Below are 23,949 nucleotides of genomic sequence, written 5' to 3' on the forward strand. Positions count from 1 at the left end.
GAGGATAGTTACAGGTTGTCTAGCATAAAATTTTAGATGCAAAGTAATCTATTGATACTCCAAGGTTTTTGTCTTAAAATACAGTTTATCGTTGAAATGATGCAACTCAATGTTCATCAATGTATTTTTATGAATATATTATGCCAATGACAAAAATAATTAAAATTTCCAGGAAACCTTTACGATCAATCAAATAAACTTACAGTTGTCAAAATGAGTAATTACATGTATACATAAATCTGTTGAACCTTTATCAACTCGGTGCATTATGAACTGTGGTCTCCCCAGTTAACGTATCAGTTAGGTAACTAATTTTCAAATTACGCGCTAAATGCTGCTTTTCTATTGGACTATTTACACTCCAAGCAATTACTCTCACACCTTTGTCTCGCCAATCCAAAATTACTTCGCTGAAAAAAAAAAGACTAGATTAATTTAATAACAAACAAACTGTTGAATATTACTGGAGTTTTTTCCCCAACGCCAAAGCGTTATTTTAACACCTCGACATGAGTTTGGACCACCATGTGATCATCTTCAAGAGGAAGATCAAACTCACAACAAACAAACTCATAACAAACAAACTGTTGGAAAAGTTTTCCTTTAAGTTATTTCTTAACTTAGCTAGAGCTGAGAATTTTATTATTACATAAATAACAAAACTGGATCTCAAAGATTGAGTTATTTGGAAAACTTTAGACGACTTCTTATAGGGGTAAAAAAGATTTTGGCTTTCTACTTCACCATCTTTAAACAAAGAAATGAAGAAACAGATCAATTCCAAAAAATTAACTCTATAGTTCATGTATTGAGTTTCTGTATCTGTAGAGTAGGGAGGGTGAGTGTAAGCCCACGCACTTAGGCCACATGTGACCCATTGTACATCCTCCCGAGGAGTTGTCCTCCTAGGTCGTCGTCCATCCTGTCCTTTCCAGGAAGGTGGACAGGTCGCTGGGAGACATCTCCTTTATATCGGCAGGTGTAGGCCAAGACTCGCCGAACACACACTCTCTTATTGACGATAACTCCGGGCACTCGCACAGGATATGCCTGACAGTCTCATCTTCCTGTTCACACATCCTGCATAGAGGTGTGTCCACTAGCCCCATATTATGTAGGTGTTTCCTTAGCTGACAGTGGCCAGTCAGAAATCCTACTGTAAGGCGTAGATTTTTCCTGGTCATCGCCAGATATTTCTTCGGCGCCAGCTTCCCAGGGTCGCCCAAGGTGATCCTGGCAAGATTACATCCTTTGATTTCATCCCATCTCTTTAAAGATTGAGCATGGGTGTAACATTTGACTAGTTCCGCAATTGTCGATGTCATCAGGCCGTGGGTGCCACTTGGTCCTAAAATTCTTAGTCCAGCCGCTTCCTTGGCTAAAGAGTCGGCAATGCGATTACCTTTACTCCTTTCGTGCCCTTTAACCCACCTCAGGATAATGTTATTATCTACCGAGGCTTTGGCTAAATCTTGGTGGCACTCTAGTGCTAGCCCTGAAGTACATAAATAACAAAACTGGATCTCAAAGATTGAGTTATTTGGAAAACTTTAGACGACTTCTTATAGGGGTAAAAAAGATTTTGGCTTTCTACTTCACCATCTTTAAACAAAGAAATGAAGAAACAGATCAATTCCAAAAAATTAACTCTATAGTTCATGTATTGAGTTTATTTTGGAATGAATTTATTTATTGCTTTGGTAGATTCCCACATGAAATAGAAAGCCAAAACCTTTCCCAAAAAATTCCTCCTTCTAAAAATATACCCCTTTCAATTTATACTTCATTTATCAATATACATGGCGAGTAAGGTCGAAGACATCTTACCTTACGAAGACGCCATCTATGAGATCGACAGAGAACTCAATCCCCGGATATCAAAGATAGACAAGGCAATCAGTCGCAAAGCCAAGCATTGCGATTGATCACCAACGAGATTCGTACTGTTTTTCACTATAGCTTACACTGCAAGCTAACAAATGCGTTGAATCCAGTAACAAATGCGTTGCTAGACTCAAATGCTCCTGAAGGACACCCGAGTATGCACTCAAGTCTGAGCAAGCCTGGCGGGTCAGTACAGTCTGGTGTTGAATCATGAATGCATTGTTTGTTCTCTCATTTCCAATTAATTCACACATTTGTTAGATACAGTTTCTATCATGTATGAAAAGTTTCATCGTTTTTTATCTGGTTTAACAAGAAATAAAACATTTGAGAATATTCAAGTTAAATATTGTAGATTTGAAATCTGAAATATTCAATACGGTCTTTGGTATAGGACAAGATCATGAAATTGGATAGAATACTAAAAATTATACCTAGGAAACTTCCTGTAGTTTTTGCATTATATACCTAGGTTATATAAATTACATAATATTTTTTAGACCTGTTCAATAAGATACTCTTTTAGACCCTAAAGTATATTCCAACAACAATCTAGTAATTTTATATATGTTGGTTGGTTGTTATAATTATTTTTGTTCACCATTAGTGATACATAGTGTATATGTGGTAAGTAAAAATGAGTAATTAAATGAAAAAAAAAAAACCACAAGTTTTACAGTACGCTACTTAATGAGATGAAAAAATCAAAATTGAAATCAAAAATAATATTTGCATAAACACAGATATACTCATATCCCTGTCAAAAATGTAACCCATATTACCTATATATTTATAAAATGGAGTTTTTTTTTTGGTAAATTGTCAATTTTTGTAGAAATTTCAAGAGGCATATTTGCTACATCACTTTATTTCTTTTGCTTGTTGACAGGTGTTACAGGGCTACTCAGTTCACTTTTCATTTAAACTTCACTCTGCATTTTTGTCTCGTTTTTCTCTAACTTCTCTTTCTTTTCCTTCTCTTTAAAAATTACTTAATAACCATTCTTTCAGGTCATGTCGAATATATGTCATATGTATGTATGTGTGTGTATAAATATGTATATGTGTATCTGCATGCTTATGTTTATGATGACTGATATTATTATTATGAATGTCAGATCCTTACCATCAAAATTTAATGAATTTCATAATCAGATTCTCGCTGGGGACTATGATATTGTGGGAGTAACAGAAACATGGATGCATGCAGGTATTGACAGCAGTAATGTAAGTTTTGCTCCTTATATATTTTTACGCAACGATAGGTTACCAGAGGCGGAGGGGTAGGTATTTTTCTGAGAAATACTTACAAATATGAAATTATTTTGAGTCAATGCAGTGAATAGGTGGAATGTATTTGGATAAAATTAAACGTGGGTAGGAATAACTTTATAGCTATCGGTATTGTTTATAGGGGGCCTAATTCGAACTCAACATTATTTTTAGGCGAAATTGAAGAAATATTCACCAATATTTATTCAAATTAAAGTGATATAATATGTTTATGTTTAATATCAATATGTTAGATCCCAGTTCAAATAACTCAGAGGTTTCAGACGGTATTAGAAATATTTAATTTTAGGCAGGTTGTTTCAGAACCAACAAGAATTACGGGAACATCTTCACTGCTAGACTTAATAATTACAAATATTGATAAAGTTTATGAAATGAATGTTATACACAATGATCTTTCAGATCATGCATTGACAGTGGCCCAATTTTCCTTTGAAATTGAACCCAAGATAAAAAACTAATAGATAACTTATAGAAACATTAGCCCCATATTGATATTGACAGATTCAGTGATGATTTAATAAACCAACCTTGGCATTTACTATTTGAAACTGTAGATATAGATGTTGAATTGAATCTCATGAATTATTTCATTGCGAAAACTCTTGATTATCATTCACTAAAAAAACTATTTTTTTGAAGAAACAAAATTACACTCCTTGGATCACTGAGAACATAAGACTGATGCAGAAATTGAGAGGCAAAGCATTAACTCGATTCAAGAAGTCAAAACTAGCACTCCAATGGGATTACTATAAACAACTGAGGAATTATACTAATACAGCTATACATTACGAGAAAAGGGCATACTTAAACTACAAACTACGTAATACTGATAGTAAGAGCGCCCGTACACGAGCCACATTTTGCGGTCGGATCGACCACACAATTGCAGTCGCGTTCCAGCGCACTCAAGCCGCCCATAAGAAATACTGAACTACACGTACACGGGCGTTCACGAAGGTCAAAACGGACGTCTGTAGTCAACTTGCTGCTGATCTCCGCCGAGATGTCATCGCGGCATCCGCCGTACACTAACCACAAACTTGCAGTCGTACCCAACCGCGTACACCGTGGTGTATTTTTTCTTATATTGGTCTCACAGCATTCAAATTTTGATGTCAGTTGCCTCAACTGCAAGTGCGGTTTATATGACCGCAAGTCGACCACAAAAATGTGGTTGGGTCAACCGCGAAGTGCAGTCAACGTGACCACAATGTTGTGGTTGCCTCAACTGCAAATATGTGGTCCGTGTACGGCCGGTCTAAGGGTAGATGGCAGGAACTTAAGAAATTAAAAGTTGCGAAAAGTAAAAATAAAGAACTCCCTGAAAACTTGAAAAATGTAGAAGCTATATTTTATTTCAACTATGTCTCAAAGAGATATCCCATCGGATGAAGACTTACTGCGCTTTTATGGCACGAACAAAAAAGAAGGTATATGTGATCAATTCATTTTTTCACCAACTACTGAAGATGAAATCTTTAGCATCATAAATAGCATAAAATCAGAAGCATATGGGGTAGATGAAATCAATATAAGTATTATAAAAATTTGTTGTCCTTTCATTATAACGGTACTAACTCACATAATAAACGAATGCACAAGTCAAAGTTATTTTCCTGATGCATGGAAATGTGCAAAAATTATACCCCTACCAAAAAATAATCAGCCACAAAATTTTAATGATTTAAGGTCAATAAGTATTCTCCCGACATGTTCCAAAATTATAGAGAAAGTAATGGAAAATCAAATGCGCCATTTCATTAATCGTTACAGTATTTTGCCACATAAACAGTCAAATTTTAGAAAAGGTTATAGTTGTGCAACAGCATTATTAGAGATCGTAGATGACATAATTGAAGCTATAGATAAAAATGAAGCCACCATTTTGATTCCATTGGATTATTCAAAAGCATTTGATACCATCAATCATAAAATACTTTGTGCTATATTACATTTTTTTGGGTTCAGTGATGGATCAGTGATGTTGATATCATCTTATCTACATAATAGATTAGAACAAGTACAGATTCATGATATTTCTTCTACTTGGAGAGAAGTTTAAACAGGAGTACCCCAAGGCAGCATTTTAGGCCCACTGTTTTATACCCTCTATACTGCCACATTCATCAATAAAATGAAGTCTTATAAATATCACCTTTATGCAGATGACTCTCAATTATATTTATCTTTCAAATCTTCAGATATAGGTCAAGCAGTAACCGATATAAATTTTGATTTGAATACGATTCTAAAAGTGTCCACTGACCATATGTTGAAAATCAATCCAAACAAATCAGTAGCTATTATTTTTGGAAGTGATAGCATCAGGGAAGAAGTAAAAAACTACAGCCTGAAAATGGGAAACTGAGATACAATTCAGACCGTAATAAAAAAATATGGGGTTGATTTTAGACCATAAACTAAGATTTCATGAACATATAACCTACAAACCTAAAATTGCCTATTCATCATTGAAACTCATATATCCCCATAGACAATATTTGGATGTAGATGTCAAGAAAATGCTATGTGATTCATTAGTTTTATCTCATTTCAACCACTGTGACGCTGTTTATCATTCATGTTTAGACAAGAACGATAGGTGTGGCATACAAAAAGTTCAAAACTCTTGTATCAGGGTAATATTTGGTATCAGAAGAAGGTCCAGAATTTCACACAAATTAGCAGATTTGAAGTGAATATGTTTAATTGTAGACGTCTTTATGCAACATGCATATTCTTTAAAATATTCAAATATAGGAGTTGGTTGATCCAAATGAGCAATTGAATTCATTTAAAAAAGACACATGGGGTATTAGGTTGCTTCAAGAGTTTTGTCCGTTGTTATGAGTTCCCTTCAAACTGGTAATATCTCAGTAAATACTTTTTCAGTTTGATCAAAATAAGCACCATTTGCATCATTGTACTTTTGTCATTGATACACAAATCGATTGAATCCGTCTACATAACGGTGCTTGGGATTCGATGAAATCGACGAAGGCCAAGTTTGTCTGGTCCTGATTGGCAAAGGTTTTACCGGTGAAAAAGTTATGGAAGTGCTTGAAAAGATGGTAATCGGTTGGCAAGAGGTTTGGGGAGTATGGTGGGCAAAGCAGAACTTCAACGCTCAATTAGTTTAATTTTCGAGCGGTGATTTATGAAACGTGAGGACGGGAGTTGTCGTGGAGCAGGATCGGAGCTTTTCTGTTGACCACAGTAGCACTCTGCTGTAATGGTTTGAACTGGTTGCAGAAAGTTATAGTGAATAACACCATCCGCTAACTCCCATATAGTAACTGTATTGGGTTATGGCCTTTGGGAAGTGCCTGGGTGGCTCATCTGTGTCCAACCACTGCCCTGAATCTTCTGTTGTCGTAGAGGATTCACTTTTCATCACACTTGAGAATCCAATCCAAAAATTAGTCTTTTTGTTTGCACAGAAGTAAAGAATAACAGAACTCGAAAAATGACAATTTCTGTTGGTCGTTCAAAACGTGGGACACCCACATTTCGAGCTTTTTGACCTTTCTACGCCATCCCACACAAATGCTGTGTGGGATGGCAGAACAAAATCTTGAAAACTGACGTCGAACGGTGAGTTTATTGACACTTTTATGCGTGTCATAGTAAATTTTTAGATAAATTTGAAGAGTGGTGTGAAGATTAGTTCACAATCAACAAAAAATATATTTTAATAGGTGATGTAAATATAGATTTCTTGGCAATGGCTTCTACAGCAAAAACATTAAAAATATTATTACAGCTTACGGAATTGAACAACTCGTTGATGAGCCAACAAGAATAACTTCAACTAGTTCTTCTTTAATTGATTATGTGCTATCGAATCAAAATAATGTGAAAGTTTGTATACATCATGAACCAGTAATTACAGATCACTTTATAATAACCGTAAACTTACACAACAAAGATCAAAGAGTGAGTAATACATTTTTTACGCGAAGACTAAATGATGGCGTTTTTCATAAAATTAATTTGAAACTAATTGAATGCGATTGGTTGAACGGGGCTAATGATGTGAATGAAATATATAGTAATATTGAGTGGAACTGTGAAATACTATTAAATGATATTGCGCCAATAGTTGAAATTGAGAATAAATCAAATAAAGTCCCCTGGTATGATGACGAAATCAGATCTGCTTCGAAACTTAGAGACAGGGCTTACAAAGAATTCATTAAAAGTTCCGGCATTGAGAAGGAGGAGTCCTGGAAGCGATATAAACTGAGACGGAATCAAGTTGTATGTTAAAAATCATAAAGTCTCAATACTATGAAAACAAAATTGATGCGAATAGTGATAACTTGCGGGAAATGTGGAAAACAATGAAAATATTGATAAAAAGTGACGAACAACCATTAAATTTCAAATTTATCAATTTTAGTACTAATGGCGCTGTCGTCGAAGCGAGAACGGAGCTACAAGCTGCTAACAACTTCAATTCATTTTTTGTTAAAAGCATTGAAGATATCTCCAATTCTATTGTAAGTGTAAAACAATGGTGTCCTCAAAATCTAAATGATATAGAAACGAGATTTAGTGAATTCGAGAAGATTGATATAAGTAAGCTGAAGTCAATTATTTTTTCTCTCAAAAATAAAGGCAATGCTGATGAAGTGATGTCTGCTACATTTTTGAAATCAACATTTTTTACACTTGAATTTCATATCCTAAACTTAATACAAACATCAATGTCGTCCGGTAACTTTCCAAATATGTTGAAAAAAAGTACAGTTATTCCCATCCCAAAAATAAATAATTCAGTTGAAATGTCAGACTTCAGAGCAATAAATATTTTGCCGGTTATTGAGAAAGTTTTGGAAATTGTTGTACATGAACAAATTACTAGGTACTTTACTGAAAATAACCTGTTAATAGGAAATCAATCCGGATTTAGAGAACACCACTCGTGTGAAACTACCCTTCAATTAACAGTTTCAAAATGGAAGAATGAAATTGATAGTGATGAATTTATAGTAGCAGTGTTCCTTGATTTCAAGAGGGCATTTGAAACTATCGATAGGCAAATATTACTTCGTAAACTGAGATATTATGGAATCGATGGAATAGCCAAGGTTATGATTTTTTGAATTTATTTGCAGATGACACGTTACTTGCATGCTATGGATATGACGCTGTAGAAACAGTGGAGCGCATGAATTGATTGTTGAAAAAAATTGAAATATATTTAAACGAAAATGAACTAAAAATTAATGCGAATAAAACCAAATAAATGATAATTAGTAAGAAACATAAACTGAAATCAATTGACTATGAAAAGTTTCAACTCAAAGTGGAGGGAGACAAAATTGAATGGGTGTCAGAATTCAATGCACACTGTGACTATATTTGTAAAAAGATATCAAAAAAACTATTTTTTTCTCCAGGATTTCATCAGAAGTTTCCATGTTTTCAAAAATAACAATATACAGAACCATTATACAGCCCCATTTTGATTATTGTTCCACTCTGCTTTATCTTTTAGATAAAAACAATATACAGAAGTTACAGAAACTGCAAAATCAAGGTTTAAGAATCATCTTAAAATGTAATAGATACACTCCCATTCAATGCATGCTGAGTGCCCTCAAGTGGTATGATATGACAGATAGATTGTATTACTGAAGTAGGATATTTATCTATAAAATAACCAGAAATGTATTACCAAAATATTTTGATTCCTTCATTACGTACAATAATCGAATTCATGACTACAATACAAGAACCACCAATCAATTCCACATTTCCAGGACAGAAACAAAGCAATCGATGAAATCGTTGTTTTTCAGAGGATTAAATTATTTCAACCAATTACCATACCACATTAAAAATTCTGTTACTTTATATTCATTCAAGGCTCAGTTGAAAATATATACAGTGCTAGTCAAAAGTCCCCTCCCCCCCTCGTATCTTTTGAACGGGTATACTTCTAATAATGAAATTTGGAGGGTGGAAATAAACGGATGTAGGCTTTTTAACTGGTCATAACAGGTGACGCAATAGTCATAAATGACGTCACAAGGCCACTGTGACCAAAAATTTTAAATGGGACCCTATGGCAAGTGACAGCTCGTTTGAAAGGTATTGAAAATACCTATTCAGTCATACCAATTTTGTTTGGGTTTCGGCTGATTTTGATTGATAAATTGAAGAAATACGAAAATTATAGTTTCGCATTTAATTAATAAAGATTTAAGAACCAGTTCTTATAATAAGTGTTCAAAATGTGCTCCATCTACTTCCTGGCAGTAATGCATCCTATTGCTAAACTCTTGTCGTACTCGTCCCAGTGTGTCAGCGGAAATTGCCCTACATTCTTCAAAAATTCGTTGTTTCAGAATGGCAATAGTGTCAGGTGCTGTAGCGTAAACCTTAGATTTCAAGTACCTCCATAGAAAAAATCTAATGGTGTAAGGTCCGGTGACCGAGCTGGCCATTCGATCGAACCTCGTCGTCCAATCCATCTACCACGATGTTCTTCATCTAGGTAACGTCTTACTGCACCGTAATAGTGTGCAGGAGCACCATCTTGTTGAAACGTTATTTCCAAGTTGTCGAATTCATCTGGATTATCTTCTAGAATTTCAAGAATTAACGCCTCAATATCAGTTTGTAACATCTCCAGATACAATTCACCGGTTAAGTTAGCATTGAGAAAAAGAGGCCCAACTATGTGGTTTCCCAAAATACCTGCCCAAACATTTACTTTTTCTGAAAATTGAGTATGTTTTTCACGAAAGATGTGAGGATTTGTGTCACTCCAATACCTCACATTTTGAGTGTTAACATTTCCATTGAGAAAGAAAGTACTTTCGTCACTAAAACAAATTGTCTGTATGTAGCCTGGTTGTTGGTTCATTTTATCGGACATAGTTTCACAGAATTCTAGTCTTCGGTCGGGGTCATCATCTGAAAGTTGGTGCACCATTTTTAATTTGTATGGATGAAATTTGTTTTCAGCCAACACCCTATGTACTGTCCTTTGACTGACTTCACAACTTGGGCTATGGAAGAAGTAGGGTTCACTACCATTTCTCCAAGTATGTCAATTTTTTTGTCATCACTAATTGTTGGTCGACCAGATTGTTTGGCATCTTGTACACTACCTGATGCTTCAAACTTCCGAAGAAGCTCCCTCAAATAAACCCTCGATATAGGGCGATCGGGGTACCTCTCATTAAACAGTCGTTCCGCTGCATGGAAATTGTTTCTACATTCACCAATTATTAAGATAGCTGCTACTTTGTCGGCTACAGTACGTACCATTTTGCCTATGTAAACACTTAAACGTCTCGTTAAACAATAGCTTAGGTAAATTTTCAAGGTATAAACACTTTTGACAAGTAGATAATTCAAACACGTCAACCTTTTTGACAATGAACCAGAGGTGTACTTTAAAATCTTTATTAATTAAATGCGAAACAATAATTTTCGTATTTCTTCAATTTATCAATCAAAATCAGCCGAAACCCAAACAAAATTGGTATGACTGAATAGGAATTTTCAATACCTTTCAAACGAGCTGTCACTTGCCATAGGGTCCCATTTAAAATTTTTGGTCACAGTGGCCTTGTGACGTCATTTATGACTATTGCGTCACCTGTTATGACCAGTTAAGAAGCCTACATCCGTTTATTTCCACCCTCCAAATTACATTATTATAAGTATACCCGTTCCAAAGATACGAGGGGGGGAGGGGACTTTTGACTAGCACTGTATATTACATCACGTACTCTATGAATTTTCGTAATTTTTTTAATTTTTATGTTTCACATCATCGAATTGTTTTATTGGTTCGAGCTTTTATGTGTTCTGTATACATTGTGTTACATCGTGTTACATTATGATATGTTAAATATTTCATTACCTACCCACTCGAATAATTGTTGTTTACCTTTTTGGACTTGTATTTATATTAGGATTACCTATTTTCAAATAAATAAAAAAAAATATTGCCAAATCAAACGGGGAATATTTCGGGCCGTTTCAGCAGAGCTTTGGTTCAATTAAAATTCATAGAGAAAAATTTTCGAAAATCGCTTAATGACATCATATAGTAAGTAATAAGCTGAAAAGAGAAAAAAAAAATAAAATTTGTAAAAAAAATTAAAATTTGTAAAAAAAATTAACAGAATCAATGTATGGAGTTCAAAATTATCTATAGACCGGTATATATCATGACACAGCAAAATTAATATATATTTATTGAGATATGGAGCTACAAAAACACATGACATTGAAACGGACAAAACTTTTGAAACATCCTAATAGATAAGATTTTGCAGGCCAGAGAAATCTATAGTTGCTCAACACACCTTAAAAACGGCTATACAATAATTGATCAATAATTGAAATTCGTAGAACAGGTACATATAGCATTGTGAATGCCTTTGAAAATTCAATTGTAAAGTGTTAAATAGAAACTATTAGCAGTGCCGAATATTCCAATGCAACATCTCTTTGATTACTCTTTTATATCTTCAGATTGGCGGGAAATTTTCTGATAAGAAATCCAATAAAGTATTTCTGGAATTAAAAGTAGGGTTTCACTTTATAAATAGGCTGCTTTAGCATTGATTATGAATTTTGGATTAATTTCTGATGATGCCAACTTGATGAGTGAAAGGGTATCAAAAAGAACAATACAATTCTTGTGTGTGGAAAAATTGTGTTTATTGAATCATTCCCAATGAATAATGAAAATGACAAAACTATTTTTTTTTAAATTGAGGTATTTACTTCGACAACTACTAGCATGCAATTAAGTAGTTAAGTTTCTGCAAACTGAAGAAAAAGCTACTGAGTTATGCCTAAAATATTGAGAACAAACAAAACTTTTTCAAAAATTTGTGAATTTGAATGAAGTTTAAAACATTATTTTTCTTACCCACTTATAGCATCCTTGTGCAACAAAATTGTTGATAATCCCAATATGTAATATATAATCCTGGGTACTGCCCATGCTAGTAAAGCATCTAGCGAACACAACAAATAATATTTGAACACGGCTTCAGTCCTCTTATTCCCCTTTCCTTCTGGATATTTGAAAGAATCACGCGAAAATGCATATGGTCTATATGAGAGTGAACCAACAATTTCTGGATTGCCTCGTCGAATCTATATGGAAATTGTAAATATTATTCAATATGTTTGAATTCTCAACACTGACTTATCACTTTATATTGAGAAGGAAATATTTTCCAAGAGTCTGTGAAAAAAGCTTTTTGGCTTTCTGCTTTTCCATCGTTATACAACATTAATTGAATTCAATAAAAACTATTCGAAAAGATGTGTAGATCATGTACAAAATTTTCTCCGGATACAAACTAGAAGAAATGTCCAACCAAAACAAATACTCAAAGATTTTAACGGTGAAATACAAGAAAATAACTTTATCCTGTTCAGTTAGTACTCCAAACATTCGTAAAAATATCCACAGGAACGCTACACAGCGTAATATATGAAAAGTATTAACATACAAACTTCGGTAAACGATCAAAGTAGTTCTTGAAATGTTTCACATTTTTTCAAATGAAATGCTGGAGAAGTAGAAAGCTGAAGTTCTTTTTTCACAAAATATATACTGCTTGTTTTGATAATTTAAGCTGATATAATATGTGATGCGTGATCAATGAAATAAGTGATAGAACTCTTATTTTTATATAGTATGTATTCTAGAGTCTCAATTCGCTATGCTGCATGAATAGTTGTTTTATTAACCAATGAACTATGAACTAATACTATGTAAATTTTATATTGTGATCATAAATTTCAATCTAAACTGGGGATTAGCGGAATTGCATAATAAAAAATTGTTTTTCTGTGTTTTTTTATTGAAGAAGATAGAATAACACAAAATATCCAAAGCACTAAACACAATAAAGTTAAATAGGCACGACTTACTAAGCCCCAGTAGTGGCGTGACTTCTAAGTTGTATTTTTGTATTTGTCAGCTGAACAAATTTTTTTCAAAATATCTTTCTAATCAAAATAGCTTTCATTACTGTGACACTTAACTGTATTTCATATTTGTCCATATTTTGTTCAGCCAGAGATTTTTTCAAATGTCGCAAAGTTGGAAATAAGTGAAAACTCGTCAGACTTTCGTATCTTGGCTGCTGCTAATAAACCCTGCGTGATCAGTAAATCCATGACGTTCTATACCTACACAGACACTTTTGTTTCATTTGCTCATTCAAACATTTCTAGTTCTTTATTGAATTGACACCAGCCGTCGCAGTTTTTACATTCTGCTGGTCAACAGCAGCTTCTCATCCTTGTAATTCTACAAGCAAGTTACATATGATGTGAGGAGCGAAAATTGTATTTTCTTCAAGTGCCGGGTTATCTCGGAGACGATTAATTTCCTGAGCAGACTCCACGGCCCATACATTTTGCCTTCAATTTTCAACACAGCTGCATGAAAGGTCGCGGCTTGTGCGTGCAAAAATATAACCACAATTCTGAGCTGGGATTTTCGATAAACGTCTTTAAAACATCGGGGCATTTTTTGAAACTCTGAAAATAGTTTTTCAAAGGCTGAAACTTTTTTATAACTCTCTGGGGCATTATCACAAGCTACCTTGGCTTACTGTAGCCCAGCAGTTTGTAATACTGTGTCTCGGTAGAATCACAAAACTCTTTCAAAGCTTCTAATCAGACGCTATAGATGTAAAAATTGTGTGAATTTTTACTATGATGCAATCGAAATCAACTAGAAGACAATCAGAGGCAATTTTGATTGCGCTGTGGATGTTGTGTGCTCTACATCCAATTCCAATAAGCTGTCTGTCGAGTGATTTGTTAAATTTTCAGGGAAATTTATCACTTCCTTTCCTACTCTTTCCTTCGAAGATGCAGTTCTTGGTGTCTCAACTTAACCCCACAATTTTTTATTCAAGTCATTGAGAGACAATGCTTCCTTCGAATAATCGACAATAATATCCAATGTTTTGCCTGGCTTCTCCCAAAACTCTAAAACCTTGACTTTCGTATGGTAAAAAATAGCGAATCAAAATTGGAAATCATTTGTTTGAGCCATGGTTTGAAGCATCCGTTAATAAAGTTATGCAGTGGGCTTTCCGTAAATGCTCTTTTAAATCTTCGGTTGCTAAAGATGACAGCATATTTACAACAATAGCTTGAGACTTTGTACATGCACATCTGAATTCTTGCTCAAAACATGCTTGAATTGAAGGGGAAGAAGTCATTTGAGCCCATGTACCCTCAGCTGCAGGTTGATCAGCAAGCCTGTGTTTTTACGTTTTTAAATGTTTTTCTACATCACTAGCACCACCACCATGTCCAACACTAAAATCAGTACAACACTTTTCACACGTAACGTCTGCGGTAGCATCTTTTCTTCGTTTTATAAACAGATACTTTCATTGCAAACTAATATTGAAGGAACACTTGCCTTTAGGCAAGTGTTATAAGTCACTGCGTTGCGTTACACGATCTTAGTACAATTTTCAGTTTGCAAAAGTGGAGCTATGGTGGCTTCGCTGGGGACTCCGAGCGGACTGCCTGAAAACGGGACCGTCCCGCCCAAAGCGGGACGTATGGTTACTTTATGTAAGGAGCAAGGGCCAGATCATTATTCGACTCAGATCGGATGCATGAATTCATGAAACATGTATACTTTTTCGTCGAAGCAACACGTCAGGATTCAACTTACCCAATATATGATATTCGGAAAAAAGGAAGTGACTACAGCCCTTGAAACCAATTCGGGGTACTTTTTAAAAAGTTCTTGAATAACTCCAACCATCTAAAATGAAGAATATAAGTGACTCAGTATAAAAATTCAACATTCAGTGTTCAATAAACTTATTTGATATAATCATAATAAAGCATTTCAATTTTGTTGTATTTTCATGAAATTAATCAATATATGATTTCTGCAATATTTTCCTAATATCTCGAAAAAAATTAATATTTCTACGCAGTAGGATCTGGTAAACGGCTGCCGGAAAATAACTACTTCCTCGGGTAATACAATGAAGAACATTGAATTATAACCGACAGACAGCCCAAACAGCAATGTACCTGGGACACAGTTGAATTCAAATGTGGCTATACTGTATGTTAGAAACCTGCATCCGAAAAAATGATTTGTTAACTAGTAACAGCTTCCTTTCGTGAACATACAAAATTAAGAAACAGTCACCTTTCTCAGTGTTCCTACACATTACGATCTGGTAAATGCCTGCTGGAAAACAACTATTTCTCCCTACTTCACAGACTATCCTCTGTAAGGTAACTGGTTTAAATAAATGTTGGAAATAATTCAATGTCCATCGAGGTTTAGCAGGGAAAATGGTTGTTTCTGGCAGGGATTTACCTTTTTTACCAAACTGTGTAGGAACACTGGAAGAATGGACTTTTTTAATGATTTTCTCGATACATTTTCATCTCTCCTCAATACAAGTCATTTGACTTATTTTGTTTTCTGTTGGAGTGTTGGTACATGGAATATTACTTCAGCGCTTTCGAAGTTTTGTTCAAGAAATTAAGCTGTTACTAGTTGACAAATCTTTCACTGAGACGAAGGTTTCATATATGCTGCTGAGCCACATTTGAAGTCAATCATGTTCCAGGCACAATGCTGTTTGAGTCATGCACTGATAAGGGATAATACTCCAAAACCAGGTTGATTTCAGAATAGTCCTACTACTGGATAGATGTGATGCATCTGCAAGACTATTTTGAGGCAACTTGCATAAATGTCTTTCGGACGTAATTCGATATCTATCGTGATTACTCGAGAATACAGCTATTTTCTAAGATGCATTTTCTAGAATCTACTATGTAGGAACGTAGGGAGAGGTGAATGTTTCGAAATATCAATCTACTTAATTTGTACGTATATCTCCTCGATACAAAAATCACTTATTTTGAAATATGAGTAAAAAATTGCAATAATGAATTATCATACTGGTAGTATTCAACCTAGACAAACTGCAAATGAATAGGATTATATCAAATGAGTTCTTTCAGTTGGAATTCAATTTATGGGAACCTTTACCTTATAATTGTTATCTTTAATATCGATGAACATTCTTTGGCCATCAGTGAGTAATTGTTGAACAGTCTGCTCTAGTGTTGGGATTTTAGTATTTACAAACCTCTCCCTGCCAAAAAGGGTGCAATGTTAGTAAAAGCATTAAATGAGTTGATAACTACTAACAAATATAATTACTTTCCTCGTCAAAAATTTTGATGCGTTAGTGAAACCTGGGAAGTGAACTTCCCAATTATCAATAGATAAACATTTCTACCAATCAGGACGCTAATGTGTTCAACATGCAGTAACATCAAATGATAAATATTTTATTTGTACATCTGAAAGTGATACATACAGTTGGGGTAACAAAAGAATACATTTGTTTGAACAATTTGTGCTGACAAAAAAATCAAAACTGGAAGATGTGGCTACTGTTACGAACAGCCCAATCTCTCAATGAAGATTTGCTTTTATTTTTGAAATTCTCTAAACGTCCTTATTAAGTTTCAAGGCCATAGCCATTCTCAAACCCAATGTGGTTACAGTCAATTTCAGGATATAAAATTTAATTACCATGAAATGTCAACAGTATTTTTGGTTGTGAAAATAACTATTTGTGAAATATAAAAAAAGAAACTTCAAAACTTTTTCATAAACTACATGGAAACAGTCAAATACTAGTAATATACTATCGATATATAACCTGTAGACTCACGTTTGAATAACTATCTCATCTTCAATGTAGTCAGTACAAGCTATGATCCAAACAAGAGCTCTTGTTGATTACACACAAACATTAACCTTTTTGTCTACCTTTTTCTCTTGTAGAAAAATATGCCATATAAAAAATTATGTGTTATATTGCCTATTTTATCGACAACATATGTGTATTCTTATGTTGTCCAAACTGCATTTGTGCTTTTTTGTTTCAGTGTTTGCTATGTATTGAGATGTTGAACTGTGAATTTGTGTATTTGGTGCCATTTCTATAGACATGAGAACTTATGAATAGGTAAAATAAAAATAAGACACAAAAAGCCAGAAAGATTTCTAAAAGACGGCAGACAGGGCTGTCTTTGTTTTATCATTTGATTTATTGTAATATTTCTGATAGATATTACATCAGGATGATGATGAACATCCCAAAAGAATTTCAATACCTGTGTAGTTATTGACAGTGTGAATGATTATATTAAGAAATGATTATGAAAACTAAGTATGTGCTCCAAAAAATCTAACACTTACTTTTGAGAATGATTCACTGAAATATCAATGTTAGCAAGGTCTTCCCATGTTGTGTCACCAACAATTAAATTAGAATTGGCCATTCTTTCCAAAGTGTTGTCATGAAATACAATGGGTACCCCATCTTTGGTTAAACATACATCAAATTCTATTGCATCACATCCTTTCTGATTGCACTGAAAAACAACCACATGAAAAGTAAATTATAAATAAGACATTAGTTTTCAATAATTCTGTAAATTTATGATGAGCGATACTAATATAGTATATTCATCCTAGATCCATCTCTACGTCATAAAATGTCAGTGCCTAGACTCGGGGCAATATATATTTTCCTTCTTTACCTGATCCATGGAAAGTAGAGGATAAAAGGTATAACATGTTCTTTTTCTAAGATCATTTTACCCATATCTTTTTGGTACAGTTTGAACCCTTGTGGGTTTCAAAAGAACTGACCAAACTTATTTTAAGTTTCTACTTCTTTCATCAACTTTAGTAGCCACTGTCGTAACAAAACAAGCCATGTATCACAACACATATATTTTTCATTATTTTTCTTTGGAAAAACATCTCATCAGTGACAGGCTGCACAATTAATTTTCTTTTACTGTGGTGTTTTGAAAAGTCAAACATTAACATATACAGCAATAAATAAATAAGTAAAACATCTAATATATAAAAGTACAACCTTAATCACCGAGTCAGCCAATATAAAAATATGCACATACAGACTTATGCATATACTTATATGTACATATAACAAAATGAAAAATAATAAAAGAAAATATATGTATACATGTAAAAATCTGATTTGTGCATGAAATTTATATTTCGTCATTCTTCGTAATTAAATTTTGTGACGGCATAGGAATCATTAGCTACAAGATGAATTTTAAAGGTTTTTTCCAATTTTGTTAAAGTCATATTTTCTATAGAAACTGGTGGGGAGTTGAATATGTTGATAGCCAAATTATTCCTTCTTGTTTATTGCAATCTCTGGTTTGGTATCTGTATATCCTTCCAAATTCCAGCATTATAGGAGCGATTATTTCATTCAACATGTATCTACCTTAATTTTATCAATATACACCAGATTACAACGTATTACTGGTGATGATAGTGCAAGGATGTTCAATTTAATGAACCAAGGTTTACATGATTCAGATTTTCGGATGCCTGCTATGGCACAAATTGCCCTTTTCTGAATTTTGAACACGGTATCCGTGTATGTGGACATTCCCCAAGCGATGAGTCTGTAACTCATTTCGCTATGGAAGATCAAGTGAATATGCTGTAAGAGCTGCGTCTATAGCATGACAATTTTCATTTTCCGCAAAACAAGACAGATCAGTTGCAAGTGTGTGATATGTGTATGCCATATCATACGTGAGTCAACCCAAATCTTTTGCTATTTTATTGCTTTGTTCTCACGGCATCTTGTTTTGAACACCATGGTTTTTGTTTCATTTTGATCCAGACAGAGCTTGGAAACGGTCAAAAGTATCCTCTTGATGTTGGTCCAATCATAATTATTATTGCGTTTTATCAACTGCAAAGAGAAAGGTGAAAAAGGAAGTACATTGAAGCAAACCATTAATATATATAAGGAACAATAGCAGTGTAAGAACACTTCTTTGTGGAACACCATTTGTGACCAATGTTAAAGATGTCATTATGGAAGACACATTGTTTTCTGCCTGAAAGGAGGTTTAATGTTGTTCCTTTAATTCTATAGTACTCGGCTTAATTGAGCAGGATATCCATTGAAACACAATCAAGGCTTTACTAAGGTCTAGAAATATGACAGCAATAGATTTCCCATCTTTAAACATTTTCTATATATAGGACAAAAGATGCATCAGAGTTTTTGAAGTGCTTCTGCTTTTCTGAAACCAAACTGTGTTTCTGTCAGTGTATCGTATGCCTAGAAAAAACTTGTAATTCTGACTGAAATTGCTTTTTCAATCATTAATCATCAAAGCATAAATTATTCAACAGCAGTATCGAAGCAATTAGCTTAAAATTTGAAATAACTTCTGTATGTCCCAATTTAAATATATAAATATAACACTTCAGAAATGGAAAATAGAACTTCATTGTTAGTTTTGTTGGCAGTATTACAAAATTAAACTAGAGGTGAAAATGATTTTGTCAAATTTATATGGATATCAAAAGATAAGGAATGCCACTTTCTATTTTATTATTTAGAATGTACCTTCCAGACTTGATTTCATTTTTGTAGTTTGTGTAGTGTTTCATTGAAAAGAATGTTGAATTAACAAGTTGAGGAACATGTACCTATGTTCTGCTAGGACAAAGCTAGGTAAAAGTTTCAAAATTTGGTAACATAATTTTCTCTTCTTCACTATGATTTGTTATGATATTGCCAATAAATAATAAGAAAAACCCTGAAAAGTGACAATTCATATAGAACATGAATCCAATAAAGGGGTTATTTTGGTGAAATACATTTTTCATTTGTGAAAAGACTTGAAATAGATAAATAAACATCTACAGCATGTGGTTGTCAGGAGCGGTCATTATAGGACTTTTTATTGCCGGGAGTTCCTGAAAATGTCGATTTTTTAACACTATAATCTATTGAGTAGTCTTATTTCTGAAAGGAGAAAGGACAGATAAAAATATGTCTGTCTGAAAATTTTTGATAAAGTAGATTTTTAGAACAATTCTTGAGGTGAATTCATGCACTAGTCGTGAGTTGCAATAAGTCATAAGTAGTTGAATCATTGACTATATCAATGAAAACATTCATCATGAATAGGCAGTTTTCCATAGTATTAAAAGGAAAACATGAATTGTTGCACTTCAAACTTGTGATTTACAGCCCGAGACCTGACAATGGTCTGTGACTCCACCTTGTTCTTCAAATAAAATAACTTAAAACTGAATATCCCGAGGAGTTATGTAGTTCTACTGACAAACTCAATTCTACTTTTTCTCATAGTATGAAGTTGGTGTTACTCACCAGTTTGAAAGCAGCTAAACTATTTTCAGGTGCGTCTAATCCTGCTCCTCTATGTGCCACTGTTTTCATTACATAGTCATTACTGGTAGTCTCTAAATGTGGATCTTTACCAAGAACTGCTTCTACGGCGCTGGGTTCTGGAGGAGGGACCCTTAAAACTACTAACAAACAAACTATTGCTGCAGTGAATATAACGGTAAATGGTAAAATGCTACAGAAAATTTCTTTAATGAGAAACCAACTGCCATAAGTCACATAAATTATTGTTATTGCACTTGGTATTAAATTCAAAAAATTTAACTTCATGGTTTTGACTGTATTGGACAAGAATTTTTATTTTTACAAAGTTGTCAATGTCAATAATCAATTCAATAATATAGTGACTTTGTCAATTGTCACATCTATGATTTATAAAGTTTTCCATTGGTAAAACCGGTGGTGCGTTCGTGTAGTACTGACACTACACGAGTTCTGTCAAATTTCAGTATTGGTGCAGTCCTAATGGAATATAAATTGAACACACAATTTCTTTATCACTACTTGATGAATACGATAATGGATTCAACCTATCCATATCCTATTCATCCTTCGCACGGCAGCGAAGAGCCCGAAAAATATGCGCTGAATGCAATCCTCATTGACCTGGTTTTCCAATGAACTGACTCGTTTTACCAATGAATGGAACAATTCTATCATTATTCATAGTAGGTACTTACTAACGCAGTTTATCGTAAGATTTTCGTTACAAAAGGTTTTACAAAAACCATGTGTTTTTCTATACAAAAGTTTCCTGAAGCAGAAATGATCATGGTTTTTATAATACCTGTTATAGTAAAAATCTTAAAGTTATCTATTAATTGGTTTCAGTGCGGATAGGTATCAAGTTTCGGCCAGTTCTATCCTTCTTATTAAATATTTAAGTAGTCATAGTTCGAGAAATTGAACTCATTGTGAATAATGTTTATATTTACAATAATATATTTAGTTAGATGAGAAATTTCTTGCCTCTTAGAACCGCATTTGCTTATCCTTTGACGAAAAGGTTTCCAAACTTTTCTTTGTAATACTTTTTCTGTATGTTTCACTGTTTTATGGTGACGCAAGAGTTTATTTTTGTTTGATTATAGTTTCTTTCCTTGTTTTCTTTCAACAGTATTTCAAAGTTTTCCCATTTTTTTGAAAATTTCTTTTGGAAAGTATTTTGGTTTATCATACCAAAGACAGAACCACATATCTGTTTGGAAAAATTTTGGAGTAGGTACACAACAGAAAAATTGATGAAACTTCATATGGATAAACTTAGCATATCAATTTTAATCTTTGATGACCACAGAAATGCTAGTATATTCAATCAAGAAGATAAAAAATTTAATGATGTTTAAATGAAGACGAGTTGTTGAATTCATTTATGATTCCAGCCAAAGAAATAGTACATATCTACGATTCCAGCGTTGCTCTGATGGATTCATCCATTGGCCTATTCGTAAAGTTTGAGCGTCTTATTTGGTTGAAGCAATACAATTTTTAGTTGAATTAACAAACTCGGCTCCACTAAAAAAGTGATCTATTGTGCTCACAGTAACGCCGGTTAGACTTAGTTTTAACGCCACCAAGTCATCGTCATCGACAGTCAATATAGGGCTTCTGGGAATTTTGTCTCCTTTGCTTAAAATTTTGAGGTATAGCGATATTTCAGGTTGATTTCTGTAAACCCAGTATGAAAAATACTCAAGATTTATTCTCTTTGCTACTCTAGTGCCCTTGCACTTTGTACTTTGGGAAGCCACTATCATGACACACACACACACACACACACACACACACACACACACACACACATACACACACACACACACACACATAAATAAAACACTTCAATTTACTTGTCTATACCTTGGCTATGCAGCGTATACTGATACTCTCCTTTGTGATGTAACACCTAGGGTGGTTAAATAGTGTTTTCTGATAAAATACAATTACCTATTTCCATTGGTCCATTTCAAATACAGTTTGCGATGATGATTTCAACCAAAGATAGTACTGCCCTGATTAATCCCCCATAAATACTAGAACGAAAATGCTGTCTCTCGACGAGCTTTTCGCTAACCTAGTTGACTATTCATCTGCTTATGACGCTAACTTGATTAGCGAAACGCACGTCGAGAGACAGCTGCTCCCAAATATCAGAAATGCAATACTCTTCTTGACGCGCGTTTCGTTAACTGAGTTTAATTAAGTATTAGAATATTCTTGACAATATTCGAAAATTTTGGATCTTATGAAAATATTATGGGAATCTGTGCTATCTAGGTCCTACTATATATACTAGAAAACTGCCTAAAGACGCGGCCGTATGGAGTTTATTCGACTAGGTTTTCTGGCAATATTGCATGGCATCAACACGAATTGTATGATGTTTCAGTTTCCAATCCTTGTGAGGCGTCGCCTACGGATTAAAAAAAAGGACGATTGAGATGGCAGTGCACTTTTAGTGGGGCACATGAGATATCTCTTTATTAATTGGTCGATGAGTCATTTTCACTAGCAAGAGTTTCACTTTGTACAACACAAATATAAAATAATTATTGTACTGACGTCAATATCAAAAGCTCCTGGTGAAATTCTCACCTAATTTCAAAATGAGCAGTACCTGTAGGCGTAATGATAATAATTAAACAATTTTCACACTATGAACTTCATTTAAGATGTCTTTCACTACACAGTAGCTTGATTGAACTGAAGAAGGTACTGTTTTGTGATCATATGTTGTGGTTATGTGAACTGTTTAGTGAAAATATCACAATGAATGAGGTTGAGTGGAAGAACAACTCAGTAGCACTTGTGATGAGTTGAACTTCGCCTTTTGTTATATCATCAAGTAGCTCTGTAATTTATTTAAATATTTGTATGTAACTACAACTGGGAAACAATAAAGACGATTATTATTATTATTATTATTATTAAACGTATCTGAAAAATAATGTTGAATTTCACTTACCGGGAATGTTTCTATGGACTACACTGGAGACAGAATCAATAAACTTCACTAACATGTAATTCATCGTTGATTGTGAAAGAGATTTGAAAATCATGAAGCTTTTATTCATGTTGAATATATTTGCTTCGTTGTGAGTTTCGCAAATTCACATGCTTTTTAGTAACTTGAACTGACTTTGGTGAGTGCACGTCGTGAATACTTTTTAACATTTGACAGCATTGCTCTTGACATTTTCAATTAAATTTCGCACTAATCAACTTACAAAAAGACACTCGTGATTTAAATTCAGCTTATTACTTGAGGTATAAATTCAATATACTCCTTTAGAATTGGCTTGTTTCATAATTTTTGGTTTATAGTTCACTTGATAGAAATTTGAAATTGAAAAACAGTGCACTTTGTTTCATCTCTCTAAGTACCGTAGTTTTCCCGTAATTAATTATTAAAAATCGAATGTGGCAGGGTGGTGACGTCACGGCCCTATTCCCGCTTCTTGTTCGATTGACCAGTAGG

General features: G+C 34.0%; 1 protein-coding gene across 2 annotated transcripts; it reads right to left on the reverse strand.

Moving 5' to 3' along the window:
• Positions 1–106: 106 nt before the first annotated feature.
• LOC111518164 (glycerophosphodiester phosphodiesterase 1) lies at positions 107–23,665 on the reverse strand. 2 transcript variants are annotated; one of them, XM_074182761.1, is made up of 7 exons: positions 23,437–23,665; positions 20,439–20,599; positions 17,453–17,628; positions 16,229–16,334; positions 14,879–14,971; positions 12,089–12,318; positions 107–410 (listed from the first exon to the last, which is right to left on the reverse strand). In XM_074182761.1, exons 1-7 carry the CDS (start codon positions 23,543–23,545, stop codon positions 254–256), a joined length of 1,032 nt encoding a protein of 343 aa, XP_074038862.1. In that variant the 5' UTR covers positions 23,546–23,665; the 3' UTR covers positions 107–253. The 2 variants fall into 2 exon arrangements, with proteins under 2 accessions (XP_074038862.1, XP_074038861.1); XM_074182760.1 differs by lacking the exon at positions 23,437–23,665 and having other exon boundaries at positions 20,439–20,803.
• Between the last annotated feature and the right edge of the window lie 284 nt (positions 23,666–23,949).

The sequence above is a fragment of the Leptinotarsa decemlineata genome, unplaced genomic scaffold (assembly GCF_025532065.1).
Source record: "Leptinotarsa decemlineata unplaced genomic scaffold, Ldec_3_MD MMD2_tig00026328_RagTag_RagTag, whole genome shotgun sequence".
NCBI lineage: Eukaryota > Metazoa > Arthropoda > Insecta > Coleoptera > Chrysomelidae > Leptinotarsa > Leptinotarsa decemlineata.

Excerpts from the sequence above, each read along its gene's own strand:
- LOC111518164 (XM_074182760.1), bottom strand. The coding sequence starts at position 20,744 with ATGAAGTTAAATTTTTTGAATTTAATACCAAGTGCAATAACAATAATT. Across the intron at positions 17,629-20,438 it reads GTTTAGCTGCTTTCAAACTG|TGCAATCAGAAAGGATGTGA; the intron begins GTGAGTAACACC and ends GTTGTTTTTCAG. Across the intron at positions 12,319-14,878 it reads TTCCGAATATCATATATTGG|ATTCGACGAGGCAATCCAGA; the intron begins GTAAGTTGAATC and ends ATTTCCATATAG.